A 21,285-nucleotide genomic window follows, 5' to 3' on the forward strand; every position below is an offset into this window, starting at 1 on the left:
CAACAAATCAGTTATTGTACAATGGTGTCAGTCCTGGTGAATAACACATCCATCTCTTGAGGTGCAAATAGTGGCGAGGACTGGACCATTCTCTTGCACCACAAATATTACGCTTGACAATGAATTGGCATAGTGAGGCAAGGTGTTTACAAAAATATTTGCATGATTTTCCTGCGTATGTATTTTTAAAATACTTGAAAACGGAGTATAAAGAAACGAGTCTGTCTCTAATTGTTGTATCCAACATCTGCACTTAATGGCCAGATCCACGTGGGTTAGTAGAGGTTGTCTGCTCGCTCTTTCAGTTTTGGTGCTATAAAAGTGGTGCCAAGAAGGTGTAGGTGATGTCTGTATGGGATCCTTTATACTTTCCCAGTTTATAATAATATCCAGTTAGGTGTTTTTCTATATAAAAAAAAAAGTTAACGCAAATTAAAATAAGCTGAATCCTTTTAAGGGAGACATATTTAAAAGAAATGTCATTTGCACAAATATGACTATATAGTAAAAATAAGATAACGTGTATTGATGTCAATGAATGTTACAGCAGGTAGCCCATTCAAGTATACAAAGAAGTTGGTATACTTTTAAAGATATTTTGCAAACAAAACCAAAAAATGAAGGACTAACAGCTTAATCAAGGTTTTGAAAAACAGGTAACTTGATTTCATGAGATTTACTTAAAATGTAAAATTTTACTTGATAAGCAGTCTATCGCAAAAGCATTAATGGAGAATCCTGCGATTGCTCGACCTTACTACTCAGCGCATTCAGACATGAAAGGAAAAGGAAAAACAATAGGATTAGTTACTGTATATTTGTTCTTCCTGCACGTACTAAATTAAGTGACACAAATATTAAGCCTTTGAATAATAAAATGTTTTGAAACATGATTTTGTATATTTCTTTGCCATTACATGTATTGCTATAAATGATTCCAGGACTCGCTAAATAGAAGAAAATAGGAAAATCCTCACACATATTGGGCTCATATATTATCGGTACAACCCTGAGATTAACACGTAAACAACAAATGATGTTTTGTATGATTAATAATCTTAATTTTTCACTAAGCGGGGAAAACTTTGCCAGTTTTAGTTGTCCTTGGGAATTGCTGGGCTGGTGGCTGTGCTGTGAGGGGGGGGCACTGTGAAGTGAGTGGACAAGGCCATGGAACGCTGGATCAGCTCTTCTTTCTACCCCTTTTGCTTTTATCTTCTCTCATTTTGCTCGTCTCTTCTGTCCTTTCTCTCTACTAAACCAGATATTTTAGCGGTCACCTTCACACCTTTGGCCGCATTCATAAACATAACCTTAGAGAGTGAAAACGCTTTGCATTAACCCTTAATGAGGCAGTAGAATTCAGCGGCAGATCAATGGAACGCAAGAGAGATCACATTGGCAAAAATCCATTTGTAAAGGTGTACATCTTACTTTAGAACGGGTTACATGTGGAATTGTTTGCAAACAAAATATAAAGTATAAAATACAACAGCAATTCCCTCCTCCTTGATAGCATAATAGTCATCTCGTGCTTAGCTGACCTTCAATAGATGTGTGCAAATCAGCATGCAAATCATGTACCTGTGTAATCCCAAAGAACAGTGTCTCTCTGGGGGGTAAGATCATTTGTGAATGTATAGGTGTGTGTACATATGAGTGTTTGGGTAAATGTTGTAAAGACCTGTTTACATGGATATGGCTGGATATTTGTGTTGGTACTAGGTACGCATTGGCAATTGTGTTTAATTACATGAATCCATTTTCTGCATAGATGCACAGGAGTTTTTATGTTACCTGAAATAATTGTTTGCCACCCACTGTTCAAGCATGAAACGAAAAACAAATCATCATCTTATATACCAAAAACATCAATGAGAGTATTTATATGCTGAATTTCCACTCCAGCCCTGTACAATAAACATTTTTGATCCAAGTAAAAAATGTTGGATGTGTAGGGTGTGTGGGTTTTATCTACACCAATGTTTATTTGGAATTCAGAGTTTCCCATAACTGGATTTTATAGGAGATATTCCGGTCGAGGTTGAGTGACACTTCTAATGCACAAGTGAATCAAAACATAATTGGACCTGGGAACCAAGATGACTACAGAAAGATGTGAGCTAAATATTTAGATACTGTAATCAATGTCAGCAAATGCAAACTAGACAACAGATAACCAACTAAAACAAATTATCAGATGCCAATTTTCCCATATTCTCAGCCACTTAAAAGAATTCATATACAAACCTCACCAATATGTTAAATATCCCACAAAGCAATACTGAAAGAATTCCATAAAGCAAAAACAATAATTAACAAAATGGAAACCTAACACCGTCCATGCATCAAAACGCACCATCTCTACAGAGGAGTGCATCCTGCTGTGAGGATGATTCCTTCTGGGGCATCTTGTTATTTTGCTATTTGAACTATATATTTGTTAAATCATGAGTGTCCTTTTTATGTTTGATGTACCCACACAATTTATATGTTTTTCATAGGGCTCTTTTGATACAATTTACCGTATTTGCTCGATTATAAGACGAGGTTTTTTCCAGAGCAAATGCTCTGAAAAATACCCCTCGTCTTATAATCGAGGTCGTCTTCTAATCAGACCTCATTCTGCTGGGGCCGTGCTGCTTACCGGTGCTTTGGTCGCGAGCAGCGTCGCTCCTACTAGCTGCAGGAGAACAGGAAGCTAGCAAAGTCCTCACATAACTCTACCTCCCCCCTCCTTCCTCTGGGGGCGGGGCCAGAGAAGTTGCTCGCACAGCCGGGCCCCTGCAGAAGTCTGCGAGTGGGAGATCTGCAGTTCAGGTAAGGGGGTGGGGGAGGTTTTTGTGATTAATGTGTGAAGTATGTGTGATAAATGGAATGAATGAGTATTTAAATGTTTGTGAATGAGTGTGTGTGTGATAGCATGGATGTGTAAGGGTGGGGGTGGTGGTGGTGGTAGCATGGCATAGGGAGGCTGTAATCACACTACTATCATCCCCAGGTTCCAGCATGTACTGGCTTCCTTGGCTTGATAGGAGTGTGATTGCTGTTAGCAGTTATATATATACCTCCAGAAATGCATTTTAACCCCCTATATGCCAGAGTGGCATATAGGGGTATAAGGCATATCATGGGGCAGAGGGGCATATAGGGGGTTAAAAGGCATATCATGGGGCACAGTGGCATATAGGAGGGTAGAAGACATTTCTGGAGGCAGAGTGGCATGTAGAGGGTTAAAAGGCACATCAAGAGGCAGAGTGGCAAATAGGGGGGTATAAGGCATTTCTGGGGGCAGAGTGGCAAGCCTGGGGGCAGATGTGCATAACTGGGGGGGCAGGTTGGCAAATAAAAGGAAATAAAAAATATATATTTTTCTCAATCATAGCTTTTATTAAATATGAAAAAATTGTTTACATTAATTAATATTTACTAGTAAAACGTTTTTCCTATAGGGTAGTCTTATATTCAGGCTTTGTTGTTTTTCTAAATTAATATTTTGATTTTGGGGGGTCGTCTTATAATCAGGGTCGTCTTATAATCGAGCAAATACGGTATAAAGAAAAACAATTTTTTTTGCAAGTGACTTAATATTTCTTCCACAAGTTAAGTGCCATTGAGTTCACAAGTGAAATACCAGACAAAGTCAGAGTTATTTTTGAGCTTGTGAGCAAAGCTGGTACTTATGTATTGTTTTTTTTTTCCCCTTTTTCCAAGGGTGGATGGGGCTTTCTTCTGTTATTTTTATGCAATTTATGTAAAAATATTTGTGTTAAATATAGGTCTCACGTGTTGCTTCACAACTGAATAGGTGCTAGGGATATAATGGATTTAATGTAGTGGTGCATTTTCTCATGGTAATATTGTTTTATTTAACAAAACCAGAATATCTGATGAAACATCAACCATACATATTCTGTATATATGTTAAAGAACATCCTTGTGCAGATGCTAGGGCATTTACTTAAACTCTATTGTACCCCTTTCTCTAAATTTTCCCCACTGAGGTCGGAGGTATTCACGATTTGTGTTTCCTATTTTCCCCTGGTATATGTATAGATTAGGATTCTTAATCTTCAGTATTACATCAACATTCATCACAAGCCAATAAAAGTTTTGATCTTTACTATATAAAGAGACAACTGCATACTACAAAATCACCACATGGTGGCAGCATAACCACTCAGTTTGTTTTTGCAAGCATGATCATTTACAGTTAGTCGCACTCACTCATTCAGAATAAGTCAATTTCAATGCAAGTCATGGAAAGAGGCGTAAAAAAGATTTACACCTCTTTTTCTCAAACATGCCTGGTATGAAACTGCAAATCAAACATAATTAAAATATAAGTTTAATTTGTGTTGTAAAAACAAACATTCTTTATCAGAAAAATAAAAGGACATGTGTAGTCACTGGAGCGTTACTGTGGTTAAATGATGTGTGCCTGCCTAAAAAGCCATTTCATCATACTACAACTTAAGTCTGGATATCTGCACTTATGTCTGGTGAACATATAAAGTACATAAATTAATGTTCGTTATCAATGGAAATTAATTTTCCCTGGAAACAAACTTGTACTTCTAAGCTACAAGGTCAGTAGCTATAAAACAAGATTGTGGTGCTTCCCACAATAATATTCCCCTTATGATAGGCCAATCTAGACTACATCTAACTACTCCAGTATCAATGATCAGTATCAAATGTTGCTAAAGCTTTATTTGCAGCTCTCGTTTAATAGCTTTAGCACTACAAAAAATCCATTTTAACTGGCATTTGCTACATATAAAAAGGCAGTAAAATATTTGATTGTTGTATTTTCGTCCAGTAAATCATTTTATCGCTCATGTATATGAAAGGCAAGATGGCACTACCCATTACTCATTTCCAGCTCCTTGTATCTATGATTTTTTTTTTTTTGATTATCACGGCTTCTCATTTCATTATCCCGTGTGTAACTTTAAGAACTTGATACATTAATAGTCATAGATGGATGATGTTACAGTATACGAATACTAAACAGAATTGTCTACTTATGGGAGCCCAATTGCATACGGAGGTGATTATCCTTCACTTTTCTGATACTCGGTAACTTCCACAGAGCAGCATACTTGTAATGGTGGAAATTTTAAGAGTACATGGCCCTCCTAATATGTGATAATTTTAGTTATACTTCTTTGAGTATGTTCCCTGTTTTGTTTCAGTTGTTGTCAGGACTCGGGTGATCAGGTCGGGTAGGAGCCCATGCGCAGGGGATACTTGGGGTTCAGTATCTAACCCACGGTGCATGATTATGCAAACAAAGACACCACAAGCAGAATTCCAGGTAATGCAGTGTATTTTATGTATATAACAGGACCAGCAAATAAGGGTAATACAGTCAAAGCAAGAAACCGGACGTATGGCAAAATAAATAGCGGTAATAAGTCTTTTGGCAGGGAGCCCGCTTGGAAGGGTACGAAAGGCACACAGCCCGCTTGGAAGGACACAAAGCAGGGAATCCACTTGGAAGGACACAAAGCAGGGAATCCACTTGATCAGGACACAAAGCAGGGAACCAGTAACAGTACAGGTGCAGAGCCACAGCAGGAAGGTCCATAGACTTCAATACAAAGGCCCTGACTGAAGGGCAGGGCAGGTTCATAAAGGCAGGGTAATCCAGGTAACAAGGCCCAGCTGGATGTAGACTAGGGCTCAACCCAGGTAACAAGGCACACCTGAGTTCTGAGTGCTCCAGAGGGCGGAGGGTGGCCACTAGTGGTCGCAGATGTAAACGCCACAGGTATAAAAAAGCCATGGTTCAGGCAGCGAAAAATTGGTTCCTGGCAGTTGTTACCAAGGCTGGACTGGGAATGAAAATATTTGACACCCGTCCCATATATTTTATCGCGTGATCAAGCTCACATTATTTGCCATCCAGATAGCTATAAATCAATCTTTTTAAAATTATATTAAATTATTCCTTAATTATAACAGAATACCTCATTATTTTTAAAACCTCAGTAACCAGAAGTGTGAAAAGGCCCAAGTACTTGGAGAACAGAACAGCCTGCCTGTGCCATTTCTACCCCCAAAAAGCCTGCCTGTGCCATCCTTACTCCCCAAACAGCCTGCCTGTGCCATCTTTACTACCCAAACAGCATGAATGTGCCATTTCTGCCTTCTCAACAGCCTGTCTGTACCACCTTTGGCCCTTATACATACTAACACAATCATGTACACATCCACATCCATGCTAACACACACTCAAACATTCATTCAGTGGATATAGCTTAATGTGTATGCCTTTTTGCTTTTTAGGTTGCGTGCTCCCTTAGTTTATATTTTTTGTGCTGTGCACATTTGCAGGTTCTGACCAAACCTTAGGGTTCAGCAGTCCCTCCTGTCACACAGGTGTTTCATTAATGGTGACCAGAAAAAGCTTTAAAGTTTTAGGTTAAAATGTAGTGCAGCCCCACTGATTTAGTTCCTTGGTAAGCAACATAGCTATGAAATGAGATAGGACTGGCAAAACTTGGGGTACTTTGATGTAGTGGCGGGTTAACCAATATATGGCCATGGCATATGGATGCCTTGGTGTTTTTTGAACATTAACTGCTTGGTATGCACTATATTCTTGCTTTATTTTGTGCTAAGTAAACAATGGTCATTCCCCAAAGAATAGTACTTCTGCATCTGATCTTGTGTCATGTCATTATTCTAGCTAAAGTGTGAGGAAGGCTACAGTGATGGCCGGATACCTCCCGCTAGACCCCATGGTTCCCACTGCAGAGATAAGTCAGCGAAAAACTTTCAGAATGATACCTGATGAAATCTGAGTACTTTTTCTCTGAGAAAAAGTGTAATTGCAAAGCACAGATAGAACAGCTTTTGTGGTAGAACTGTGTTATTATTATTAAATGTTACATTTAAGCTTCTTAATTTTTAGTTTTATATAATTACTAATGAAACAGTGCGTGGAGGCAGTGGCGGAACTACCGGGGTCGCGACTGCGACCGGGCCCTAGAGTTGTTCTGCCAGTCAGGGGGGCCCAAGGGGTGCCAAGCGGTTGCTGAAAACGACTGCTCGGCAACTCTTGGGCCCCCCTCACTGACAGAAATCCAGGGTGCCTATGCTCCCCGCCGCCGTCGCCTGCCTCAGCCCTGCCCAGAGTGCAGTGTTGGGAGCGTGAGGCGTTTGTCTCGGGTGCCGGCGCTTCACACTGAGCGCCGGCATATGACGTCATATGCCGGCGCTCAGCAGTGAAGCGCCGGCACCCGAGACAAACGCCTCACGCTCCCAACACAGGAGTTGACGGTAAGTGACCTACAAAGGGGGGGTAGGGAGGGAGTGGGTAGATCGTGAGAAGGGGGGGTAGGGAGGGAGTGGGTAGATCGTGAGAAGGGGGGGTAGGGAGGGAGAGGGTAGATTGTGAGAAAGGGATAGATGGGGTGGGAGGGCCCTTAACAGATTCTTGCACTGGGGCCCTGAGGTTTCTAGTTACGCCCCTGCGTGGAGGTAGACTTATGACTAATCCAATGTGATAGACATAGACACAAAGTTCGAGAAACTTTATAACCAATCACTAATTCTATAGAGAGAAAAAAAAACAATACCGTGTCCTAATTTGGTTACTTCCATACAGAGACATTTAAGACATGCTCATACTAGCATAACTGTACTATTTTGCTTCCAAAACAAGCAGACCCTTAAAAGGCTTAGCATCTAAATTATAAATATTACTGTAGATGCCTAACTTTCATACAAGAATGATATAGTAATGCCAGAAACTGTTTTTTGTATAAAAAAGTGCATATGTTAAAACAAAAGGGGCCTCATGCCTATGGAAGTAAAAAACTAATTTATTTGCACTTTATCTTTAACCTTAAAAAAATCTTTTAAAATGTGGTGTTAAAACTGACATATTGTTGTAATTATAGAACACACAACCAATAATGGCATTATAAGCATGTACAATAATAATGGCTTGTTTATAAAGAGTTGAATTCTAGCTTCTCTCTGCTCTGCGGAGGAATAATGATTGCAAAGGGAGCTGTTAACAGGAAACATATGGAAAACATCTGCAGAAACTGAATGCTGGCATGAGTCCTACATGCCACGTCTCACACACCCATCTCTCCACTTCGTTAGAGGGGGCTTTCCATATTTACCTTGTGTGACCACTGCCTCCCCACAAAGATGCAGAACAAGACAAATTATACACTAAAAACAGAGTAAGAATCAGTGCAAACTTAGTTGCCAAAATAGCCCAAAAAACATTTTTTTTTCTTTTTAACTTAAAAAGAAGGCGACATGCAAACATTTATTAAATAGAATTCAGCTTAACATATTTATATCCCGGTTCATGAGTGGGGAATCATGCTGCATTAAGTCATACAGTATTATAGGGAAGGTATGACAGTTGTTTTTTATTACTTTTGTATTGAAGCCCCAAGTCCTCAGCATAGCAAGGGTTAAGTAATGGACTGTATCAGACAACTGAGCCCTTACTGGAGGGTGTGATGGGATTATAATTACTATTCACCTATAGCATCTGTGAGACCATCATCATCAGGAGCTGTCAGACCAATAGAAGGTTCATCTGTCCATTCACCAGTGCAACCTCCTGTTCAGCTTATCAGGACTCCATTGGCATGGTCACACCTCCACGGAACCAAGGCCCGTTCACTGTGTGTGTGTAGTATTCTGCAATGCAGGGATTGCAGGGAGATGTACCTACTACAGACAGGGGGCGTGGCCTACCCTGCAAAACCACACCAGAGCTCCGGTCGGCAGCAGGTAGGAGACCTCGGTGCCTTGGTACAGGCACCTGGCAAATTGGCTCCTTGTTGCGTGTGATTGCTTCCCAGATCGGTTGCCGCAGTGAATGAGAATGGGTTTTTCAGTGGACTATATTGGCAACCTCCAACCAGGTTCACACCTCTGCAACAGAACTCATTTAATGACCCAGTTTTGTATCTTTGAGTTCAACGGAATTTCACCTTTCCTGACCTTGTGGCCTGATTACTGATTTTTCCTAGGATTATGCTAAGGTACCTCAAACTTAGTTATTTGTTGCTCGGAAGCTATTTGTCATAAGTGGTTACCTCTTCACTGAGATCGTATCACACATAGTATCATGATACTTGAGCAGGCCAAATAATAGCTTAATTGGATGGACCAAAAATTGGATGGACTGCCTGAGATCATGCATGTTCATGTTCCCCACAGGTTCTATGTGTGCCACAGTCTCTGCTTCTGGTTCGACTTCTAGTTTGTTCACAAGACTGACTCTTACTAAGTGCTATGCGGGTGATCAACTACTCTGCTGTGGTTTCCTTAACCAATGTATGTTATATATTTGTGCTCAACCACAGATCTATTACAACCATGAGGTACATCTTATGTTTACTATTAACCCCTAACTCTGAGAGGTGGGCTTTACCCATTATCTGACCCCAAGAATGAAGCTCCTGAAAAGTACATTCAAGAAAACCTGTCCTACAGCTTCATCAAACCCCCTCACATCTCCACACCCTATTGTTTGATTTGTGTCAAAAAAAGAAAGCATCTTTCCAGGCATGTATTACATAGGGAACTCAACAAAATTACTATTAAAATGAGTACCATTGCCTGTGGTGATCCATTATCCTTCCCAAGATGGATTTCAGGAGAAGGGGGACCCAGCACCCCATATGGAAATTATTACCAAGTCATGCCTATTGGACTATGTGATGCCCCTGCTGTGTTTAAGACTTTAGTCATGAGAAAGTCATGAATTATATTGTTAACAAATGTTATTCTAAAGACAAAATAACCATGGTAAACTGAAAGATCTTAGAAAGATTGTGCAACATTCACTTGTATGTCAAAAGAGTTTTAGTTTGACATATCAATTAAGTAAGTGGTCTTCGTAAGGATCCTTCCAAAGTTTCTGTGATTAATTGGCCTCTTGCACAGGACTTATGTGGAATACAACATTTTCTTGGCTATCAAAGCTGTTATAGGAAATTAACCCACAATGGCTTGAAGTTCACAACACCAATGACTCCACCAAATGAAGGTGTCAACCCATCCTAAAGCTCACCTGAAGCCCTTTCAGTCTTTGAAGATCATAAGGAAGCACTCCAATATCTTGACCTTTATTCTTGAGGTGAATGCATCTAAGAATAGTGTTGGGAGTAATTCTCTCACAAAGAGATCAATAGTAGACTTAAATTTACACCAGCGTCGTATTTCCCAAGCAGTTCTTCTCAGCAGAAGGGAATTGTGATGTGGGCAACAGAAAATTGTTAGCTATTAAAACTGCCTCACACTTCAGCAAGCCTACTGGTTGTTCTTTTCCTTATTTATTATGTCTTGGCATGCTAGTTGAAAAAACATTTAAGGCACCAAACAAAATTAAGTTGTTCCCTCTACTGCTTAACTTGATCCTAGCATTGCCAGCTTCAATCTCCTATCTAGTTATAAAGGAAGACTTCTTAAAATTAAAGTTTCCATCCTCCACCCAACAGTCATTCTGCTGGCCAACCCTACACAAGGGTACAGGAGATCTCTGTTCTCATGGACTGTTACATCTGTTTCTCTTTCTCTCCAAGCAATGGGCTCATCTGGCTCTGGGTTTTGTGGTGAACTTCTCCATTAACATATCAGACTGGTCCCACCCATCAGGGCAGTCCAGACCACAGACAGTGCTGCCCTATAGGAAGGTACCTACTCCAGAGGTGCTTCGCTGGGTTTTGCTCACTTGCATCATTACAGAGGATACCTTCGTATTGGTTTATCAGATTGGTCCCATCCATTATTTTTGTGAAGTTACATGTACAGTCTTGCCATATTGTTTCTCACAGAGGGGCAAAATTTTCCCAACATTTTGGAAGGCTTTTTGCAGGCATTTTGTCATTAAATTATTGTCATTAAATTTCATTCACATAGCCAGACTGAATGTGACAATCAATCAAGGGAACACTAACTCCATTTGTTCTGTCAAATATGTATATTAAACAATTAACCTTCATTTTACATAGATAAATCACCCTTCAAGTTTCTGATTGTGTGAGTATACCGATGCCCCTTTAGGAGATGACATCTAAACACATATGTACAGTGTGGGCCTCATGTTTAGGGCTGGACCACCGACTTCCCACACTATACTCAAAAAGGTATAATATTATTGAACTAATTTTGATAGCTTGTAACAAACCACTGTTAACCCACTTACTGCCATTGTCCCTACTATATACCTTCCTGCATACCCACTGAATAGCAAGCAAATGTAGCTCATACGTTTTGTTTTTGTTTAAAATAAATAAAAAAAAGCTGACGTGATATATTTTGTTGAATGTAGCTCTAACATCAGATCTCACTCCGTATTAGATGCAATTTACAAAGGTGGAAAAATGTAACTACATAGAAGGACATTATCATTGTATGCAGCATATGCGTTTCAGCAATTTGTTTCAGGACAAAATTAAATACAAAGAACAGGAATATGGCCTATTTTTTCAGCATCAGTCCATACTCTTTCACAAAGCTAAAGCACATAAGCTTCTTCGGTAATGTTGTCTTACGCACTGTGGGCCTGTCACAAGCCTTGGTTGCAACGATCCGTTCGTTTTAATTATTGTTTTATTGTTCTTGTATCCCCAGTGTATCACAATCACCCACGGACTTTAACCCCTCATAAGCCGGACACCATTGACCACACTAGAGCGCTCCTTCGTGGAGTCAGCTCACAGGTGGTGGGGTACAGACCGGGGTTGGTTCGGAGAGAGAGCCTCCTACGGACCTACCCGCTGTGACTTCCACGAGAGAGCTATCCATCGGTACCCAGGGATCGACGCCACTCCCTCGGGATCACCCCGAATACGCTTTGGGATTATATGGACATTACAGGGCTTGGTGGCCTGAGTATAATGCCGGGCTGTCTGGGCAGGGCGGGGATATGTTACTGTGATTTATGTCCCTTTCGTTGTTGAACTGTATATAAAGCCGTGTGCCTTCCCAATAAACTTGTTCTTTTCCTGGACATTAGTCTCGTCTAATGCTTCAGGGGCTCGCTATATCGCTCATTGTCCTTTTCAGGACAATAACAGCACCATATTTGGCTGCGTCTAGGCGTGCTACGGCGCTATTACATCGAGGACACCGAGCCAGCTCCTGATCTCTTCCTTGCAGTATCGTCTGGCGCGGGAAGCAGTTACCCCTTGCGGTTCTGGGAGGAAGCAACGAATAAGTGGCGGGTGTACCCAGTCGGCCTGTCGCAGGGCCTATGTATAAACATTTTAAACGTTTCCAAATATAAGTGATCAAACATTTTTTACAATTGAATTATCTAAAAAAAATGCACAAATTGTATATAAATGCTGTAGAACTGATTACATCTTATACTATGGCACTTAGAATAAGTAATGGCAAACCAGACATTATGACCATATTTCAAACCAGATTCCTTTTGTTTTTTTAATACAGCGGTTTGTGAGGCGTCCAGTGGTCTGGTACAAGTTGAGCCGCACCCTAACCAAGCCGGACTAATCCACCAAATCTAGCATCCATATGGGAACACTAAAGTGCTCCCATGTCTCACATATGAGGAACAAAACCAATCACACTGTATAATAACTATACAGACCCAATTAGGCACAAAAGGACATCGCAGAAGTAGACCAACATATAAAGACATGAAACATTTGGCCCACCTACTCGGCTAATTTTTCCTAACACAGGCCTTAATCTGTTTTTGGTCTTGTCTTAGTTTCAGGATAGGTTTATGCCTACCAGATGCATGTTTCCCTCACAGTATTAGCCTCTACCACTTCTGCCAGGAGGCTGTTCAGTTCATCCCACTAAGTGAGTAAATGTCTTCATGTGATCCCGAATTACATCCTACAGAACTACCACATCTGGAGGACATCTCTAGATGAATACGGTTCTTGTAAAAAAAAAATCTGTTGTGGAGATTCACCCTTTTCCTTGAATATCTCACATATAGGAAGCAAAAAAGAAAAAAACAAAGGTTAAGTACAAAAATACATACAAATACAGTTTTAAAGGCTCACTGTACAAGTAAATCCTACAGATGAACCGTGTGTGGAGTACAAATGCCAAATCGGGTGCAATGCCCCCTTTTGTCAGTAGACATTAAACGTCTCCAAAAGATAAACATGTGCAAGTGAAGTTCAATATATCCAATAGGTAACTTGTGGGCTGCAGGTAGCTTTTGGGCTGTCACTCAGTAGCTCACAGTACTGTGTTTGGAACCTTTAAGAGACAGACACACAGCATGACTCTGGGGAGGGTAAGTATTTACTAACCCATAGAAAAAAACCATAAAATAGTTAATTTTGTACAGCTTTCAAAACAACTCATTAAATGATAAGTGGCTCTCCTTAAAGTCAGGGATGGAAACTCCTGCAGTAAATGACATTTTTTTTTTTTTTTTTTTTTTATTCTGCATGGACTGCGTTGAGACATCCCAAGGAAAGGAGAAGAAGACTAAAACCTTTTTCCAGCTGTGGAAACGGTATATGCATCTTCTCAAGGGCACTCCACCAATACATCTTGCATGATGCAGAGGTTTGGGCACAGGGCCGAGGTGTTGGCTGTCTGGGGATCTAGATGACGGGAGGGTGACGGGGAGACACAGATGCAGAGGAGTTTGTAATCTGCAATACAGTGGATAGCAATAGATTTTCCCCTGCACCTCCTTTCTTTCATAGGGTTTCACTTACTTTTATTATTATATTGGTATCTCTTTCTTATAGTTTCCACAAATGTCTTTCTGACTTGCAACTCCTACATAATTCTGCTCACACTAAATACTACATGCTTGCTTCTAAAGCATGTAGTATTTCATTAAATCATTTAATCATTTAATGATTTTATTATATCATTAAAATCAACATAATCAAGTGATATTTTTTGGCAAAAACTATCAATTTTATTAGAATATGTTTTAAACCTTAAGTCATGTCCATGGTACTGGAAGGTCAAAGAAACAATATTATCATCTAGCCTTTAGCAAAGTTAGTATAAATTAGATTTGTATTTTCAAATGCTTTAAAATGTTATTTTGTGGTTTATTTTTCAAAAGCAACCAATATTTGGGCAAATAAACTAGTTTATGTACTCATCGATAAAAATCAGACACCTATTAATGGAATGTAACTGAACTCTGCATAGAACGCTCTTGGCGAGATATCAAAACAGCTGTATAAAAACTGAAAAATATGCGGCAGTAAAGATTTGTGAAAAGATTCAAGTAAGAAAAATACTCTGGCAACTGCATGCTATATTCATATTGCTTCAGAAAACAAACTTTTTTCTATCTTCTTAAAGGAATGTCTTGCCACACCTCAAACCCAAAATAAGGGACACAGATTAAACAGTGAGCTGCCAAAATCACAAAGCATATACTTTTTTGCTCTAGGATATGATGTACAATGAAGGAACACGCATAATTTTAGTGCAAGCCTTTGTTTCTAAAGAACTGCTGCTTTGACTCAAAGAGGGTCAATCTTAATCCAAACTGGATGCTGTACAGTATCCAGTGGTACATTATTGAGAGGCTATATTTCCTTCCAGTACCATTCAGAGCAAAGCAAAGGGCTCACTTACTACGGTATGTCTTTTTCTGAAATGTTTAAATGTTATTCTTCATTTTGACAATGCATGTGGCAGGGGACAGACTTATTCATATGGTCATCTTTAGTTTGCTTGGTAGAGAGAGATCTGTGTTTTAAAGATAATCACTTTCTGCGCCAAAAGCGGCAGCTGTCGATTCTGGGAGACTTGAAACACATTATATATTTATTTGCACAGGAACCACATTCTATGTGAACCGTTTTCCACTAAATAGTTTACGCGTGTCTTATACCATACTAGCTAATGAAGCAGTTTTACATTTATACTGTAAAGATAACAAGCAGCTCCTATGTGCAGCGAGAAGGCACCAGCAGGCTTGGCCGTAAAAAGGATGGGATTAAAACATATGGGAACTGTACCATTCTGATTAAAGTTTGTTTTCCTCAATTTATTTCTGGTGATATGCACAGATTTTTTTTCCCCCCAATAAAAATAGGAATTAAAAATGACTAATCTGTAGGTGGATATTATAGTCTTATTTAACAAAAATGTATTATCCCTACATGTTTATAAAAAGTACTTATGTAGAGATAATGCAACTTGGATCGTGTGCATTTGTAGACTTTTTCTGACCCTGCAATCACTTGTTATTGACCCTTTCTGATTCATTGATAACTGTCGAGTCACTATCATTTACTTCAACATTATCACAATGGATACCAGTTTCTATAAGCATATAAACTGATATCAATATAGATTACATGTATTAACTGTATATATTGAAGTATATCAATATATTGATTCTAGTTACAGGCCTAGCACGGGTATATTTTCATCACCTTAGGGAATAAGGTATACAGAAATATATATGATGTTCTTATAGAAGCAGCTTTTTCAGAAGTCCTGGCTATTTTTACCCCAATCTATTAGATCTATTTATTGTTCCTAGATGTTAAGCACTTACAGATCAATGATGCAGTCCTAACAAGCCAGGCCTTTAAAGATTAATGCTTGATGTTTAAAGACCTACTTGCTCAGCCATTGCAATTATGCTGACAGTAGCTAAAATTGACTATACTGATATGGGGTCAGTAAGGGCCAGGCTTGTATGAAAATACAAATGGCTCAAAGAAACTAGAATGTATTGCAGTTGGTTGCTATTTGGAGAATCACAAAGTATTTCCTTATTTTATACACAAAATAAAGAACTTTTGTACTCAATGTCAAAGGCATAGAAACTTAAAGGACAAAATATAGCGTTAATATGTTAACCAGGGTATTCTTCTGTTTCAGGTTTGTCTTATAAACAAAATGGGGATTCCGATCTACTTTCTAATTGTAACCTTACTGTGGGGGACTAGAGGCCTATGTCAGTACAACATATACGACTATGATGAAGATGATGGTCTTGAGCACGAGAACCAATATCCTCCACACGTTCCACTTACCCACAATGTAGACTATGGCGTACCACATTTTCCATACTCAACTGACTGCGCTAGGGAATGCTTTTGTCCACCAGCATTTCCACTAACAATGTACTGTGATAATCGGAAACTGAAGACCATTCCCAAAATCCCATCCCGAATTCATCAGCTTCACCTCCAGTATAATGAAATTGAGTCTGTGACAGCAAGTTCTTTTATCAATGCCACTAGTCTAACTGAAATCAACTTAAGTCACAACAAAATTATGTCAGACAAGATTGAGGCTGGAGCATTTACAAAGATACCTCATCTGACGCAACTCTTCTTGAATTATAATGAATTAGATGAAATTCCATCACCTCTTCCCAGTTCAACAGAGAGACTCCATCTTGGTTTCAATAAGATTAACAAAGTAAGAGAGAATGATTTCCAAGGCCTGGTAAATCTAACCATGCTTGATCTTTGCAACAATCAGATTGAGACTATCAAGGGAAAGGCACTAACTAAACCGAAGAGTCTCATGCAACTAAATATCTGCAACAACAAACTGCATTCCATGCCAGTAAAGCTTCCAGCATCTTTGATGTATCTGTCCCTGGAAAATAATTCAATTTCTGAAATACCAGGTGACTATTTCACAAACCTTCCAAATCTACAGGCTATTAGGATGTCCCACAACCAACTGAAGGAGATTCCTGTGAAGATGTTTGACCTTCCAAATCTTGTGGAACTTAACGTGGGCCATAATAAACTAAAGCATGTCTTTTTTGTTCCAAGATCACTGGAACATTTATACCTCCAGGACAACGAAATTGACAGTAAGTAGCATCTGGGATTCTCTATTATTTAATACTTGACTATTCTGTTACTTATCATAATACCATTAACTTTTGAAGTTAAACAGGTACTAACCCCCCCACCCCAAAAATTACAGCAGATGTACCATGCACCACATAAAAATAAAAACTACTTTCTGGCTTTCATATGGTTGTTAAGTGTCACTCACATCACTTCAAATAATAGAAAGCTGAGCCCACAGCTTACTACTTTATATCCATTGTGAACGTATTGTGTTACATATGAAGGGCCTTATCTTAGCAGGGAGGATATATATATATATACAAACTAGGAGAACACATAACCTAAAAAGCCTAAAAGGCATTCACATTCTGATTGTCGAGCTGCTGCTAGATTAGTGGCTAATAAGTAACACAAAACTAAATTTCAGCACATACCCACTGAATACCATTCAAAAAGCACTTATCCAATGCATACATTCCGGGAATTCTGTCACACTATATCCATAGTGTTTATAGGCTAGTTACAATGAAAATCTCAGATCTTCCCAACCAGCCCAAAGAGCAGTGGCACGCTGGGGAGTCTGACTTAGCCTCTGGTTATGCAGTTATGCCACCCTCCTGTAACTGCGGCCCTTTTCACTTTTAAGGAAAAGTATTATGAAATATTTTGTTCAATTTTTAAATGAATGCATTTTTTACACTTTCAATCTTCAGATACTTGTGGGCAATGCTCTCATCCTCTCAGACATTAATATGTAGTTGGTCCCCCTGATGCAGCTATTTTGGACAACAGCTTCCACTCTTCTGGGAAGGCTTTCCACAAGATTTTTGAATTTTTGCCCATATTTGTGAGGTCAGGCGATGATGTTGGCTGAGAAGGCCTGACACACAATCCCCTTTCCAGTTGATTCCAAAGGCATTCGATTGAGTTGAGGTCAGGGCTTTGTGCGGGCCAGTCAAGTTCTTCTACACAAACTCATCAAACCATGTCTTTACGGAACTTGCTTTTTGCACTGAGGGAATCATCCTGGATAGAAAAGGGCCATCCCTTTGGTATGTCCCCATTCAGCATACCAAGACATTTTGGACAATGCTACACTTCCAACTTTGTTACAACCCAGAATATGGTTAAGTGTATTTGATTATTTTTTTTTTAATAACAATTGGTAATTGGTATTATATTTCAGGAAAACCTATATGAGACAGATGGACAATGGTACATTATGCTAAATACATTTTACGAATACAGATAAAAAAACCTATTAACCACATATAAAGAAATCCTTTTAAATGTGTTATATATATATATATATATATATATATATATATATATATATATATTCCAAAAGTAGCTGCCGTCACTCAAGACTTGTAACACAGAGTTTCGTGAAATTATTTAAAAACAAGTCCCATGAGTGCCGGCAACTACTTTTGGAATTTATATGCATCACTGCTGCAGTTACCAGGCACCGGGCAGAGCAATTAAGGTTGGTGTGCAATTGTGTATCTTGGATTATATTTTATATATATATATATATATATATATATATATATATATATATATATATATATATATATATATATATATATATATATATATATATATATATATCACTTAACTGTATTTTATTCTTTCAGCTTTAAATATCACTTTGATGTGCCCAGCAATCAATCCAATGAACACAAACAGACTGACCTATCTCCGTGTGGATCAAAACAAGTTAAAAGCTCCTATAAGCACATATGCATTCCTATGCTACCCTCACATACAAAGTATTTACTACGGTGAACAAAAGCATGAACCACATATACAGTCACCGTTGATCCCTCAGTACCCAATGACAGAAGATGAGGAAGATTATGACAGAGAAACTATACGATACCACGGATACAGACATGTTGAAGACCAAAGGGAAGTTCAAGAATACCATCAACGTGAGCATGAAGAAGACGAAAGAGATGCTCCAGAATACCGTGAGCATGGAGATGTAGAAGATGGTTACTTTGATCATTACTCATATTAACCACCATGCTTATATCATGAATCCATCCCATGTGATGGCCTTAATTTTAAAATTAATTTTCATTTTATACTTCATGAATCCATTGGACAAAAAAAAGGCTGTAGAAGAAGTAGCAGAAAAGGTAGCATTCCATGTAATAACATACTGTATAAAGGAATTAGGAGTGGTTACCAAACAAACAATAAGAAGGATCATGAAGAGAGAAGGGCCTGTAAAACATCAAAGGTACTTAATAAGCTAACAAAATTACGTCTTTTAAAAAAAAATACTAGATACATTCTAATGCTTTGAAACCAACTATGGGAATTTTATGCTAGAGAACAGGTCTTCCTTTTCAGTTTTGTTATGCGCCGACAGGGAGGACACTACTTTAGGATAGGAGCTAATGCATGTAATAATTTGTTTCCTACATGAAGGTGTGCAATGTTAACATGGCAAATTTTTTAATACAAGTAAAACAATATCATCGTTGTATCTGTATAACCAAATGTTTATTTATCAATAGCAATTGTTTTGGTTCCCACCAATATTCAAACCTTTGTTTATATACTGTACTTATTTGCGCAAAAGAGAATCAGTCAAAAATGATCCAGTTACTGGTCATATATCAGAGTACATATAGTCAGGCATATCCACTGGATTTCTGAAAAACAGTTGACGTTTATAAATTTATTTGCAACTATACTTCACACAGCAAAAAAAAAAGTTTTTTGTTTTTTTTTTATTATATTTGCAAACAGGCCATGTGATTTGAACAAACACCACATGAGTAATTATTAACAACAAGAATAATAATAACCATTTAGTAATTATTAAATTGTAACCTGCTTTAAAATACCAACATGGAAGTTTTATATTAGTCAAACATTTCCATTTCTGACTAGTACATCCCAAATTGAATGGTGAATAAAGAACAAACATAAACTTGTCCTAACACAAATGTTCTTAATCTGGGCTAGAACAAAATATAGAACTTTAGCAGTTGGGAGAAAATGCTTAACAAGTATAAAAACATATTTGTACATAGGATTTGGTAATATCTTCACATGTACTACTGTTTTCCTTCAAACAGATTAATAATTTAATCTGGGGTGTCAGACATAAAGTTTACAGGCTGGATCAGGCCACTCAAGAACAATATCGGATCCTACAAGTACAAGGTTGTTTGGCACATACTGGGGAGAGTGTTTGACTTAACCAGGTGGGATTCCCTGAATGTATTGGCATTTCTATAAGTATCTAGGTAGAGAAGTAGTGGAAGAATTTAGTTATGTGAATAAATATATGCTGACATGGATGAAAAGTAAGGAAGAGGGCATGGGGGACATGGAAAAGAGTGGGAAAGAGGAGAGACATGGAAAATTGTCAGATGTAAAGAATTGTCAGATGTAAAGCCAGTTAAAAAAAGAGTGTTCAAAGCTAACTGTATTGATTTATTTTTGTTTCAATAGCTTTGGTACCTTAAAGCTTGTATTTAATAATAGCTCAATCAACTTACATTGTTTGACAACCCTTATCTAAATGCTACTTTCATTTGGTACAGTGCTCAGTGATATATATATATATATATATATACATACATATACACACATACACACAGTCATGTTGCAGTGTGAACTACACTAGGTTTGATTGCCTTTACAAACACACGTGCAACACAGTCCATCCTGTACATTTAGTTCAGTTCTGCTTTGGTTCACATAGTGGTTTGTAGCCATTACTGCATTAGTAATTATTTTTGCTTATTTACTCAAGCTTTGCATTGTTAAAGTTACCTGCTGACCTTCTCAATCTCTCCATAATGTACTCAAAAAACATGTTTAATAATATGTTAGCATCATCTTTTAATAATAATAAATGTGCAAATGTTTTACTGTTGTTGTGATCATTGGAAGTGGCCTTTACCAGTAGACCCTGGAATCCCTAGAAATACTTACATCAAATTCTCTACATATCTACATAATAAAGTTGGGGGGAAATGCATATATCTTTTTCTAATACATTATTCATCGCAATAAAGTCAGTGAATGCAAGCAAACCCCCTCTTTAGAACCCTAGAGTTAGTAAGACACTATGGAGGTTATTTAGGTTCATTTAGGTTTGCAAACCAAACTTCAATAACTAGATTCTAAATGTGTCCTTTCCTCTACCCTGTGAAATGGGAGATTAACACTTTGAGAGCTGGAGGTCAAGACATACATTTCCTTAGTTTTGCGAGTGCGGCTGCTACAGTTTAATGTTGATTAATGTAAAATAATGCATTTGGGACATGGCAGAATAGAGCGTTGGGAGCACTGTTCTGTCGGTGACAACAGAAGAGAGAGTTGGGAGTAATTATTTCTGAGGCCCTAAAGGTAAGCAAATACTCTCCTACTCGATTCTTACGTTCTTCCCATGGGCTAAGGCTCTCCTCCTCACTTATCATCTCTTCATTTTCCCGTCTACAAGATTTCACTTGGGCTGCCCCATATCTCTGGT

At 38.5% G+C, this 21,285-nt stretch overlaps 1 protein-coding gene across 1 annotated transcript; it reads left to right on the forward strand.

Annotated features, from left to right (window-relative positions):
* Nucleotides 1-15,867: 15,867 nt before the first annotated feature.
* Nucleotides 15,868-18,807, forward strand: LOC149281100 (osteomodulin-like). The gene is made up of 2 exons (XM_089499777.1): nt 15,868-16,801; nt 18,422-18,807. The coding sequence occupies exons 1-2, from the start codon at nt 15,868-15,870 to the stop codon at nt 18,805-18,807; spliced, it is 1,320 nt and encodes a 439-aa protein (XP_089355903.1).
* Nucleotides 18,808-21,285: the final 2,478 nt, after the last annotated feature.

The sequence above is a fragment of the Sceloporus occidentalis genome, unplaced genomic scaffold (genome assembly GCF_023333645.1).
Source record: "Sceloporus occidentalis isolate IW3139 unplaced genomic scaffold, rSceOcc1.0.p SCAF_139, whole genome shotgun sequence".
In the NCBI taxonomy this organism is placed as follows: Eukaryota; Metazoa; Chordata; class Lepidosauria; order Squamata; family Phrynosomatidae; genus Sceloporus; species Sceloporus occidentalis.

Excerpts from the sequence above, each read along its gene's own strand:
- LOC149281100 (XM_089499777.1), top strand. The coding sequence starts at position 15,868 with ATGGGGATTCCGATCTACTTTCTAATTGTAACCTTACTGTGGGGGACT. Across the intron at positions 16,802-18,421 it reads CCAGGACAACGAAATTGACA|CTTTAAATATCACTTTGATG; the intron begins GTAAGTAGCATC and ends TTATTCTTTCAG.